Source organism: Manis pentadactyla, chromosome 7, assembly GCF_030020395.1.
Source record: "Manis pentadactyla isolate mManPen7 chromosome 7, mManPen7.hap1, whole genome shotgun sequence".
NCBI lineage: Eukaryota > Metazoa > Chordata > Mammalia > Pholidota > Manidae > Manis > Manis pentadactyla.
The window spans coordinates 134,777,793-134,791,751 of NC_080025.1; the positions used below are offsets into that span (position 1 = coordinate 134,777,793).

A 13,959-nucleotide genomic window follows, 5' to 3' on the forward strand; every position below is an offset into this window, starting at 1 on the left:
CACACAGAGAGGGTAAGTGACTTGTCCAAGGTCACACAGCCTTTCGGAGGCAGAGCCATTCTAGAGTCCTGGTCTTCTGGGCACCAGCCCTGAGACTGGCCCCTCACCTCTCTGCCATGCCCCTTTGAGTTCACATGCGACTATGGTCTCCTCCCCTCTCCAAGTGTCACTAGAGATTCAAAAAGCTCAGTCTGCAGTCAATCATAATGAATCACAATTTTACCCTCTGGTTGTAAACCTTTGGTGTTTGGCTGTCCACAATCCAAACTGGTGGACTCATTCCCCTCGTCTATGGTGTGGCCCTTCCTCAGCCAGCCCCCCAATGCCTTCAGTCTCTGCATCAGGAGTGAAGCTGCCTCTGGGCACCTTGGCCAGCCTCCATGAGGCACTCTGCCCCTCCATGGCAGCCAGTGGGACCAAACCGAGCGCACAGCCATGCTCTCGTCTCCACTCACACTACCGCCCTGGCCCACAGTGGCCTCTTCCTCCCCGGACACTGCCTCTCCTTTCAGTGTTCAGTTTCTGCCCCGCTAGCCCCCTGAAGGTGGCTCCTACTGCCCTCTGCTCTGATCCTACACGAACGCTGTTGGCGCCACTGTCCTGGTTCTGCGCATCTGGCCTGTTTGTTATTGATTCTTTGTTATGTGGGCCTCATCTCACTAACCAGATTGTAAGACCTGAAGGCAGGGTTATTACTTGTAGCTCTGCATCTCCAGGGCCTTGGCTGATTGGTGACCTTGGAGAAGGACAAGATCATTTCATAGGCCTGATGGGTGGAGGCTGTAAGCTGGCAAGAAAAGGAAAGCAGGACGATGATGAGCAGGAAGATGAGGGAGGAAGAAGAGAAGGGTGCGAGAGGGAGGGTGGAGAATGCAGAGGAGTGGAGGAGGGGGGGCAGTTGCTATGGGAACTGAGGCCCCATCAAAATCAGTACAGTAACAAAACTGTATTATATATTTGAAGTAGTTAAGAGAATAGATCTAAAATGTTCTTGCCAAAAAAGAAATGGATTTGTGACATGATGGAGGTATTAACTAACACTACGTTGGCAATCATTTTGCAATACTGTAAGTGTATCAAATCAACACCTGCACACCTTAAACTCGCACAGTGTTGTATGTCGATTATATCTCAATAAAGTTGGGAGAGAGGGATTAAAAAAAAAAAAAAAAGAACAGGCTCTCCCACAGCCATGCCAGCCCTGGTAAGAACTGGCATGCGTTAACTAAGACCTCTTTGGGGATATGACATGAAATAAGCCAGACACAATACTATATGATCCCTCTTATCTGCGATTTATCTAGAATAGGCAAATTCATACACAGAAAGTAGGAATTACCAAGGGCTGGAGGTGGGTAGGCATGAGGAGTTATTGCCTTATTGGTATAGAGTATCTGTTGGGGATGATGAGAAAGTTCCAAATGCATTTAATGCCACTGAATTCTATACTTAAAAATGGTTAAAATGGTAAGTTTTATGTTATGTGTATCTTACCACAATAATAAAGGAGGAAGAGCGGACAGGAAAGCAGGGGAAAGAGCTGGTCGGAGGAAGAAATGGAGTTTTAAGCATGGTAAATGTGAGATTGACATTCTTATCAATTCCAAGTATCAATACCCTATGGTGAGATAAAGATAGGGGACTCCATGGGGGCGGAACTGGCCCCTTCGGCAGAGGTCAAGTCCTGAAGCTGGTCTGGATCTCACGCATTCCCAGACGTGCTCAAGGTTCATGCTGAGGGTGTGTCCTGCTGCTCCCCAAACAAATGTCTTCTTCAGCAGGTTCACAAAGCATCTTATTAGTGTAGGTGCTACTTAGAGAGCAAGAAATTGGCATGTACTGTTGATAAGAGGGTTATGAACCTATAAAAATATTTCAGAGGACAATTGCAAAAATAAATGAGCCACACAGCACAGGAAATAGGAAGGACGGACCAGATAAAAAGATAATTTTAGAAATTCCATTTAGAAAATATATTTTTAAAACATAAAATAGATAGGGATACATTTTATAAGAAACGTACAAGAAGTAAATAAGTAGCTATAAAATGCTGAAGAATATAAAAAGACTTGAATAAGTGGGGAAATATACTTCTATCAGAACAAGAATACTCAATATTATGAAAGTGCCAATTCTCAGTTTATGAACCTATAACTTCAACACAATCCCAATTAAAGTCTTATAGGTTTTGGGGGAAATTGGGAGAAGATCTTGATAAAGTAACTTCAAAGTTGTTCTAAAAAAAAGGACTGAGAAAATAGCAATGGGAAATTCTGAAAAAGAACTTTGACCAGGGAGACTTACTCTACTAGATATGAAAAGCGTATTGCACAATACTGTAATTCAAACAGTGTCACATTGGGTAAACAGTGTCACATTGGGCCAACAGTTAACCTGTAGACTTTCCCCAACAACATGAAATGCCCTCTTTATTGTATAATAAATCCCCATATATACTTGATCTACAAATCTATCATCAGAACATAAAAGAGTATTCAAAAATAGATTAAAGTATATAAGAGATGGATTATTCAATGAAAATATATGAGTGCAACTGGGTGGTTAGCCATTTGGATACAACAAAGCTAGATCTCTACCATGTTTTTATACCCAATTAAACCCAGAGAGAGCCAATATTTATATATTAAGGATGAAACCAAATTAACCCAGTAGATAGGAGAGGAATAAAATAATGTGGTTGTAAAAAATCAAGTCAGAAACCAAAAGAAAGACAGTAGTAAAAATGTCAAAAATCTAAATAGATCCTGGATTTTAAAATAACAGACCTAATTTAGGAAAACTTACAAACAACATGAAGCTAAAATACCAGACAAAAATGATTTGGAAGATGAGATTGAGACAGAATTAACATCTTTAAAGTCCGTGTGTTGTTCAGAAGATGGATAGAGATACCAAATAGCATTAGCTATGGTAGGTGCATGTTTTCAATATTCAAGGGCTATCTCTATAATAAAATAAAGAGACTGCATAAATTCCAAGGCAGTAGAAGGAATGAAACATACAGGAAAAAGCAAACCTAATCAATCTAATAGCTGGTAGGAAAGGAGAAAAGGAAAGACATGGTTAAGAGAAAATAAAAGGTAAAATGACAGGAGTAAGCCTGAATATATTAGTAATCACAATTGGTGTAAATGGATCAAACTCATTATTAAAAGACACAGAATATCAGATTGAATGAAAAAGTAAAGATCATATATATATATATATATATATATACACACACACACACACACACACACACACACACATACATATATGTATATATATATGTAGCAAAGCACAACAGAAAGGCTAAAAATGAAGGCCTGGAAAAAGACACATAAAGGAAAACACTACATAGCTAGTTTAATATATTAATATGAGAGAAAATAAACTGAAGGCCCAAAGCAGTATAAAGATAAAGAAATACTTCAAATAATAAGATGAATCTACACACTGCATAAGTCAATCATATGCTAGGATGCAGTGAGATATCCTCAAAATATATGAAATGTCAGGCCTATAGTAGAAATGAACAAAACCATCAACTTATGGAAAACCTGTTAGTGCAACCAGGCAAAATCTAGAACAAGTATCAGATATTTACATGGCACAATGAACAATATGTAACTATATAACAGACACACACATTTTTTAAAGGACAAATGGCACATTAATAAAAAGACTATACACAGAACAAAAGAGAAGTCTCAATAAATTTCAAACAATAACATCTTCTGACCAAAAGGCAATTAATTAGAAACAATTTAAAAGATTATTAACAGATAATTCTTGGTTAAAGAGAAACCCATAACAGTTACAAAATTGAAATGAAAATAAAATTACTCAGTAACCAAACTTGCTGGATGCAGCTAAATGGTTTACTAAAAATCAAAAAGACAGAAAATAAATGAGTTAAACACTGAACTCAAAAAGCTAGGAGAGCATAAAAAGGCAATAAAGAAAGAAAGAAAGAAAGAACAGAAATTCATGAAACCACCAAAAACATCAATAAAGAGAACAACAAAAAAACTTGTTCTTGAAGTTTAATAAAATGGACAAACCTCTAGTAAGAGGACCAAGAGAAAAGAGAGAAAGCACAAAAAAAAAAACACTAAAAATGATAAAGGAGACATACTCAGATTTTTGAAACTCATAAGAGAACACTGAGGACAATTTTATATCAATAAATGTGGAAACCTAAATGAGTTGGGAAATTTTCTAAAATATATACATTACCAAAATTGATTCAACCAAAAGTATTAAACAGAGGTAGCCTCTAACCTTTACATAAATTGAATCACAATTTTCAAAGCTCCTCTTTCTACCACCCCCTAAAAAATCCCCCCACTACTCATCTCAAATGAACTACTTTATAGGCAAGTCAAAATAAATATAGACATGAACTACTTTATAGGCAAGTCTTACCAAGCATTCAAAGAGGTTGATGCCTCACTTACATAAACTGCTGCTGAGGTGGTGGGGCAGGTGAGGAAGGCAGTGCTGGGGGCACTCTCCCAGGAGCCTGCAGCTGACCCACCCGCCAGGGGTGCTCTGAGCTGGGGTGAGAAACGACTGCATATTGACCGTGAGAGTCCTGGAACGTTTAGAATTAGGATGCCAAATTTTGTTTAAAAAAATCATGCACACAGGGCATAAATTTGCAAAGAAATAAAAAGCTAACCTTTTCAAAGAAAATTGCTTCTCTCTCACTTACCAACTTTACATTTCCCTGTGTGGCCCCGGAAGATGACTGGTTAGCCAGAGACGGGTAAGATTCCTCAAGGGAGGAACAACCTAAGACAGGCACAGTCGCAGGGGGGCCATCAGGTGAGAAATTGGGGATCAACAGAGGTGAGGCTTAGAACCTCACCCCCCACCTGTTTTGATAGAAATCTTCTGCATCCGTGGATGTTTTGTTGCCCTTGTCTAGCTTGGATTAATACTTAGTCTATAGGCACACACCTGATCATCTACATTTGCCCTCTTACAGCACTAAATTATGTTTTCTACCTTTATCTTGCATCTACCTACCACTTCCGCATTTTATTTTTAAAAAAAAGGGAGAAATGTGGGATTCACATATAAATCAAGTATAAAAATCAAATGAATAATCATATCTGACTTGATTGTTTATAGTTCATGATGCGTGATCAAAACCGAAAGTTTCTGTGATATGACTGCCCTTGCACTGTTCACCATGTAAGAACTTGTTCGTTATGCTTCAGAAGATTGGAGACTGTTGAGAATTAGGCTTGGGGTTGATTAATGATTGTGCATTGAGGCCCCTATACAGAATTTTATTGTTGTTAACAACCATTTGATCAATAAATACGACAGATGCCCTCTCAAAAAAAAAAAAATCATGCAATGAGGTTTATAAGTTTGATATCAAAATAAGACAAGACCAGCACAAGAAAATAAAATTATAAAACCATCTCTCACCTCTAAACAATGATGCCAAATCACGCAACTAGTGCTGCAAGCTAGGGGTTGTTCCCTTTTCATTGATGAGGAAAGTGAAGGTCGGTAACACCCAGGGCCACCGGCTCGCGGTGGAGCTGGATTTAGCCCCCGTTCACTCTGCTCAGGTTCCTCTAGTCCCTCCAGGGGCGGGGCTAGAGAGCTAAGTCCCCTTCCCTCCAGTCCTCTCGGCCCTTGGTCGGGGGACCTCCCCGGCCAGGAACTCACCAGGATGGGCTCCACCAGCCTCCCCTCTGGCAGGACGGAGCGGTTCATTTTGGCGATGCGCTCCAGCGTGGCCAGGGCAGCCTGAGTGTTCCCGGTGGAGACGTTGAAGCGAGCAGATTCAGGAATAAACTAGCACAGATGACAAAGACCATCAGAGTTGCAACTGCTGTGCCCCCCAGGGGTGTGACTCTCGTTGCCCCATACACCAAATGTCCCGGTTTCCCGAGGTGTGTCCCAAAGGCACAAAATACAGCAGGCATCCCTTGCATTTCAAATGGATTTGGAACAAAAAGGGTCGTGTTCGCCTGATTATAGTCCCATCTTGGATGACAGCGGGTTGATTCTGAGCTTTGCACCAGTTCATCCCAACCAACTGGTTAACACAGCAAAATCCTTACATCCAATTGGCAAATAGCTGCCACCGCAGGGCACCCAAGGCCTCTCCACTGTTCTGTCACCCCAGAAACCCCAGTGTCTCCCCACAATTCAACAACCTAAAGGGAACAAGAGCAGGGGCCTCTAGCACCCACGAGGTGGGGAACAGTCCTGACTGTCCAGTGCTCAGCCCGCTGACTGATGACTATTTTGAGCACCATACTCGGAAAACAATACAGGCCTCCATGGAAGCTGGGACCGTGAGAATCCACTGGGACTGCGCCCTTCCCTTGGGTCTCACACTGACCGAAGGTGAATTGGCTCTTTCTCAGAAAAGCACCTTTCCATGCTCTCTGGCCATCCTGAGGCAGTCTGTTCCATCCCACGGGTCCAAATTCAACAGCACCACCCCACCAGAATAGATCCTCTCTCCTCAGGGCCGCCACAGAATGTCAGCTGTTAAGCACCTCCCAAGTCCAGTTAGAACTACGGCTTTTGCATTCCTGTGGAGCCCTCGCTGACTGGCTGGAGCTCCTTGAGGCAATGCGTTGTGTCTTATGCATCTTTTTAGCCTTGGAACCTAGTGCTGAGCCTGGTATGTACTCAATATGAATGTGATGAATTAAATGACAAGATCTAGATTCAAATAATTTTTAAAAAGTAGTAACACAACTTCATAGCTAACACATTGAACACCGTTCACATTGCAGGAACTACATGAAGGGAATTTTACACATTATCTTGTTTAATCCTCTCAAAAGTCCAATGATACACACTCTTCATTAGGCACAAAGGGGTGGGATGACTTGCCCCAGGTGGTGGAGCCAGGACTCTGGTGTGGACAGCCCAAGTCCAGAGCCAGCAGACCACGCTTACTTAGAGGCAAACCTCGGTAAGGTGGGACACCCGAAGAGGAAATCTGAATGTTTGAAAGTAGAGTCCTACATTTTATTTACGAAAACATATCAGCAACCCAATTAGGTGTCTAGGCTTGGAAACGACTCATGTAGAACAGATCTGAAGCCCAACAGCACGCACCTGGGAGACGAAGCTGGCTAAGAAGCAACACACCCTTAGACTACATCACAGAGGCAAACAGCCTGCTCCCAGGAAGAAACAGAACCACCGAGCCACTGTATCCAGAGCCCCTGGGGGCCTCTGTGTGATTCTGGGCAATGGGTGATCCAGAGAAGACACTGACCAGCTGGGCTTCTCCAGAAAAAATGGTGTCATGAGAGAGTTGAAGATTATGGCATTGTTCAGTGTAGAGGAGGGAAACTTGGTTGGGCTAGATTCTTAAATATTTAGAGGAATATCATTTGTGGGGCAGAAGGGTCAGCTAGAGGGGAGGACGAGACGGAGCCGCATGAGCATCCTCACCTTGAAGGCCAGGATGAGGATGATGCCAGGGATGGAGGCGATGCGGATGAGCCATCGCCACCCGACGGTGGGAATGACCACGGAGGCCAGGCCGATGATGAGCAGAGAACCAGCCAGCCAGAAAACCTGCGGAGAGAGATGGAAGATGAGAATTCCTCACAAATGTGCTTGACATTTCCTTTCCCGGGAGCCTGTCTGCCCAGCATAAGAGGGTGAGGTGGGAGAGCCTTTGATCAAGGTGCCAGGTTCAGATTCCACCCTGCAGTACTACCTCCAGGGCCTGCGTGAAGTGGGGAAACCACTTTCCTTCTCTGCGGCTCAGTTTGCTTATCCGCAAGCGGAAGACTCAGCTAGATGGGGTCGGTGATGTCACCGAGGTTTTAAACATCTGGGACCCAAGGCACCGACATTTTCTTCCCTTGAATAAATAATACATTCACTCTTTTTTTATAAGTGGTACCATAGTATAAATATTGGTCTACACTTTGCTTTTTATAATGAAAATGTATCTTGGAGATCATTTTATATCAACAAATAACAAGGTAGGCAGTGGCAGACAGGACCCATGAGTTGGGATTTAGAGTAATTCCAAGTGTTGGGCTGAGCATTATTTCCCCATTGGAAAATCGAGGGTAAATGGCAACTTAATCCCACTTCACAGAGTTGTAGAGAAGACAATATAATAAAAGACCCTTTGGGGTGATTATTTCATCATGAAAAATTCCATTACAAAACAAAAAAGATTTGAGAAAGTGCTAAGGGCGGTGATGGAGAGGGACTTGAGTGATCAAGGACAACCTCTCTGAAGAGGCAATGAATAAGAAGGCCCGTGATGAGCCATTGCAGTGGACCAGGTAACAGGTGGTGTGGCCCTGAGAAGGATTTTAGCAGTGAAATGACCAAAAAAAAAGATGTATAAAAACTGATGGATTTGGTGCACATCTTGGAGGCTAAGGGTCCGTTATTAAAGGATGAATCAGTAAGGGCTTGGTGACTGATTACATGGGGGATGGCTGAGATTGTGGCTCAGATGACTAAAGGGCCAATGTTTGCTATTAACTGAGACTGGAAACATGGAAATAGGAGGTTTCAGAGGAAGATAAAGAGATAAGGGCTATACATGTTGTATTTGAGGAGCCTGTAGGATAGTTGAGTGACTATTAGATGGTCTACTGGCCACCTGTGTCTGAAGTTCAAGGAGGTGCTCTTGGTTGTAGATAAAGAATTTGGGGGGTCATATACATATAGGTAGCTAAAGCCTTTGGAGTAAATTAGGTGGCCTTAGGAGACCTGGAAAATGAGACTAGCAAGGGGAAGACATAACCAGGAAGCATGCCAAGGACTGAGTGGCAGATGGAAGAGAAAATAGTCACAGAGAATCTTGCAGCAGGACCATGCCCGTTAAATAATGCTAAGTGTAAAATCCAAATGCTAAGTATTAAAAGTATGTGCATCCATCTTAACAAAGATCAGGAGAAAGCTGGGAGGCACATAGCATTCAGTGTTTGTTGGTTCTTTCTAATTCTTTTGTTGCCTAAATTTAGTATAAGAAGAATTAAAAATTAATTTAAAGATATTCTCTTGCGGCCTTGCTTATTGCCAAATATAGAACACTTCACAGGGAAGGATCATCTTTTCTGGGTCCCCTGAAGGTCAGGGCTTTTAGATAATGATGGTATCAAAGAAGGTACAAGGGTGTCTAGATTGATGTAGTGTCTGGATACAAAACCTCTGATCACTGGCCAGCAGGGGCCCGAGGAGGGCTTAGGAGCATCCCAATATTCTCACCTGGATATAGCTCAGCTAGGAGGAGGTAACTAGGGCACGTTTCCCCAGGCATGGGCCACTCATGCCCTTGCAGATGCTAGGATTCCTGGAGGGGACTAGGGGAGCCCTACAAGGGGTATTGCTGTGTCCCTCCAGTGAGAACCTCCTGGGGAGAGAGAGCTCACCCCGCATGCATTCCGGGCTTCTGTTATTCCACTGAAACCAGTCATTTGGATGTTTCCTGGTTCCTGAGGAAGGGGTATGTGTTTGAAATGCTACTGTTGGATGATAGAAGCTCTGGCTCAGTAAACCTAGGAATTGGACCTCTGGTCAGGCATGCCCGAAGTTCTTTGACTGATGCCAAGTAACAGGCAGTGTGCTAATCAAAGAACAATCAACTGGCCAGGAGAAAAACCATGTGCATCAATCATTCCCTATACAATCAGAAGACTGGCTAGAATCCCTATTTTACCTTACCTGTGACAAGGGAAGCATAAAGCCTCGATATTTTGTAGGCAAAAATTCAGTCTTTATGATTAGCCTAAACAGAAAGAGGGGATAAACTCAATAATTCTGTTTCTATAAAACCAAATAACTTTTTTTTAACAGTCATAACTTTTGTCACCGAGTTAAAGAATTCAAAAACATAGATGTTCATCACTGTGAAATGATAAGAAATACATATATTGTCCTCAGCCCCCGGTTCCTGCTAATACTGCTAATATCTGACCCCAATACCTGACACAGTGCTCCTAAAACCCCTGGAGTTTGCTGGCCGATGCAAGCATCGTTTATGCTGATAAAGTGGCTCTTGGTGAACTCCTAGCTGAGCTGGTTTCTACAAAGACCAAGCCATGATTAGAATCCTGGAACTTTCAGCCTTCTGGAGAAGGAAGAGGGGCTGGAAAATGAGTTGACAATCAGTCATGCCTACATGACAAAGCCTCTATAAAAATCCCTGCCATCTGGGATTTGGAGAGCTTCCAGGCTGGTGAACCTCTCCACGTTTCGGGAGGGTGGTGTACCCCAAACTCACAGGGACAGTAGCTCCTGCTCTCCGGACTCTTCTGGACCTTGCCCTGTGTATATCTCTTCATCTGGTTGTTCATGTTTCCTTTAAAATACCCTTCTAATGAATCTGCAATAGTAAGTAAGCAGTTTTCCTGGATTGTATGAGCCCCTCTAGAAAAGTATTGACCGCAAGGAGGAGTTTGCAGGAATTTCCAATCCGTAGCAAGCTGGACAGAAGTTGTGGTTACCTGGGGACCTACCACTTGTCCTTGGCATCTGAAGCGGGAGCCAGTCTTGCAGTGTCCGCACTCACTCCAGTGAGGGTGAGAATAGAACTGAATTGTAGGACACCCAGAGGGTGTTGGAGAATTGGCGTATAAAACCCCCACACATTTGGCGTCAGAAGTGAAGGATTGTCAGAAGTATTGAGTGTTAGTAGGTAAAGGAAAACAGAAGAGAGTTCTTCCTACACAATTATATGCCAAAATATAATTTAGCTAACAGCTAAAATCCACATGAGAAAACAGTAAAAAATAAATTTACAACTACTCCTCTGTTTACATTTTTTTCGCAAAGTTATTTTTAAACTTTCTACCATTTATGGGATACTAGGCTTTTTTCTTTTGCTGAGAGAAATGTTGGCAAAATGTTTTTTGCAAAGCTTGATTCCCTCTTCTGAAACATGAATTAAAATACACCCAAGAGAAGGCAATAGTTTCCCCAACTAATGCTGCCAGTCAAAGCACAGATTTCTAACTAAGTACATATTAATTTTGTAAATGGAGGCATGAATGGAATGGTGTTCCCTTAGTTTTCCAATTGCTCATCTTTGTCACAATTATTAGCCAGTTTGGAGTCTTTAACACACTGACTGGGCTGCTTCCTGAGGGATGTTTAAAAATTCTCCCTAACTTCTACTCCTCTAGAGCTCCAAAGCTCAGAGTGGTGCTTAATTTATGCCCCAGGAAAGGACAATTCTTTCCTTTTTACATTAAGGTAATAATAGGGTGCTTTGACATCTCCTAATATATTCTAAGGGTGACTTGTTCCAGGTTGCCCAGGAGAGAAGAGGCTGGGGACCTGTTAACTTCAGGGAGGCCCCCAAGTTGCTGAATATCCAGTGCAACACCCTTCATATGCATGCACCCTAAGACGCTGCACCCTTTCCCAAGGGCAGGAGACAGACAGGCAGCTGCAGATCTCCCAGTCCATCCCACCCTGCTTCGCACATTCACTTCAGCACAGTCTTAACGTACAGGGCAATGGCACTTTCAAATGCTTATTCCTAAATGTTAAAGGTGCTTATGTTCAATTTAACCATTCCAACAATTACAGGCTGTGTTTGGGTAGATATTTTTGTTACCTACCTCATATGGCATTTATTGTTAGCATTTAGCCTAACAAAATATTATTCATCTCAAAAATAGCAATCAGCCTTGGACAAAAAAAGTCGATACGTGCTCAGTCTAGCACTCGGCTAGCCTCACCATGAACCATCATTTTGATGAGCAAACAGCTCCTAGTAGAATAAGCAGCAATCACTTAAAAAAAAAAAAGCTAAAAAATAATTAGCAGAAGCAAACTCTTTAAGTCTGCAATGTATTGACGCTATTGGTCCATTATCCGCAGTGTGCCTGTGTGTAAATAGCTGGGGATGTACATCTCTCTCTCTCAAGGCTGCTCTAGGGGAAGTCTTTACCCTTGTGCATGGCCAGACACGCCACAGCCCACCATCGTCCGCAGGAAGACAAACCAGATGTACGAGGGGGAGAAAGAGGTCAGCAAGGAGAAGTAGGCTCCCCACAGGAACGAGATGAACAAAATCTGAAGCAACAAAAAGAGACCTATTAATGGGTCTGCCCTCAGGGGAAGGTCGGGGAGGAAACTTAACTTCTGAGGTTTGCTTTGCTGAGGAACTAATCTACAGCGAGCTCTCTGATCTCTCAAGATCATCAAATGCTACGCCCCCTGCTGTTCTACGGTCCGAAAGCCCAGACGCTCCAAGATCAGACCATTCTTCAAAACTGCCCAACTGCGTCCACCCTAGCCGGTGGCAGGAACCTGGACATGTAGATCAGAATGCAAAAGCTTGCCCTCCCTGCTCACAGGGCTGGCCGGACGGAGCAAAGTGAAGCATTGTGCTGGAATGGGTATAAGGAGACCACCTCAGGTATTTGCTTTTTCTCTAATTATAAGAATAATACAAGTTCATAGTAGAAGATATGGAAGGAAAAACAAAAGTTAAATATTTAAATCTTCCTTGATTCTCCAACTCAGAGTAAATGGGATAGGATTTTACCCCATTTTTCCCTGTTTGTAGGAGAAAACATATTTTTAATTGACTGCAAAACATTCCAGTGGAAAGACCCACTGTAATACATGTACCACAATGCATTGTCCTTCCCCTGCTGTTGAACGCTGAGGTGGCTTCAGATTCTTTGGCTATTAAAATTAGCTGAGACAATGTCTGTGAACAAATCTCTGTGGCTCTTTGATGATCTGAGTAGGCTAGATTTCTGGAATGAATGATCAGATTAGAACCGATATTCTCAAGGTTCTTGATTCATGCTGCCAGACTGATGGTCAGAAAAACTATACCAATAATCTGTGAGGGTGTCCATATGCTTGCAGTTTTCTCTAAGAAAAAGAAAAGTTCCTTATGGATTTGATGTTTGAAATGGATGATAAGAAAAAATATACAATGGGGTATGAGGGGGACTCGATAATAAGGGTGAATGAAATAACCACATTGTTTTTCTTATGAAACTTTCATAAGTGTATATCAATGATACCTTAATAAAAAATAAAATTTTTTAAGAAGGAAAAAAATAAAAATAAAAGCACACAAAAAAAGAAAAAATACATATCTTACTATGTAATTTCACTTTTGATGACTCCTTGATTGAACGTTTTTTTAAGGTTTCTTGGTTGTTTGTATTTCTTCTGTAAAATGCCTGTAGTCCTTAAAAATTTTTGAGATACTTGTGTTTTCATTATCCAGTTATAAATGTCTATGATATTTACTTTGTGTATTTCAAAACATATACAGCCAATTCCAGGAATGTATTCCTTTGGGCTTCTCCTCTGTGTTTATGCTCCGAGAGGCTTTCCCCACCAGACACCGGACAGGAAAAGCAGACAGATCCGGGCTTGTAATCAGGAGACAGATTTATATCTTGACGTTGAAGCTCAGTAAGTGTGTGACCTCAAGCAAGTGGCTTTGTTTCAAAGCTATACCAAAGGTAAAATGGGAAGCTGTTTGTGTTTCTACATGCAAATTCCCCCATTCTGATCTGACCTATGCACAACTATCCATCACCTCCACTCCTGCGCACTGGGTTGGGTACTTTGGGAAAAGATGAGAAGGCAAGAAGACATGCCTGGAACTCAGGAAGGTGATGTCAGAGGACACTTCCTGTCTGGGGTATTGACAGGGAAATGTCCACTGAAGAGAGGCAGTGGTGACACTGCCCCAGAAGAAAATTCCAAGTCCTCCTGCAGGGCCAACCTACCTTCCAGCGGCCGTATCTGTCAGCCAGGAGGCCAAAAAGGATGCTGAATACCATGTAGCCGAAAAACACCATCTAGAGTGGGGTGAGAAGAAATTATCCTCTAAGCAGAGTTTTTATAATATGCTAACTTCCTGCACTAAGCTTCCATCCAACTTCACTAAAAATAGCCTGGAAACGGTGGAGGGTGAAGGGCTTTCATACAGCTCTGCCCTGACTCCCGGGT

General features: G+C 42.4%; 1 protein-coding gene across 1 annotated transcript in view; it reads right to left on the reverse strand.

Annotated features, from left to right (window-relative positions):
* SVOPL (SVOP like) overlaps window positions 1-13,959 on the reverse strand; it is a 48,815-nt gene that overhangs the window by 28,236 nt on the left and 6,620 nt on the right. Inside the window, exons 4-8 of the mRNA XM_036905509.2 lie at window positions 13,737-13,808; window positions 11,924-12,048; window positions 9,691-9,754; window positions 7,447-7,572; window positions 5,692-5,820 (exon numbers count right to left, since the gene is read on the reverse strand). Of these exons, the coding sequence (XP_036761404.2) occupies window positions 5,692-5,820; window positions 7,447-7,572; window positions 9,691-9,754; window positions 11,924-12,048; window positions 13,737-13,808 (516 nt within the window). The remainder of the gene's footprint in view (window positions 1-5,691; window positions 5,821-7,446; window positions 7,573-9,690; window positions 9,755-11,923; window positions 12,049-13,736; window positions 13,809-13,959) is intronic.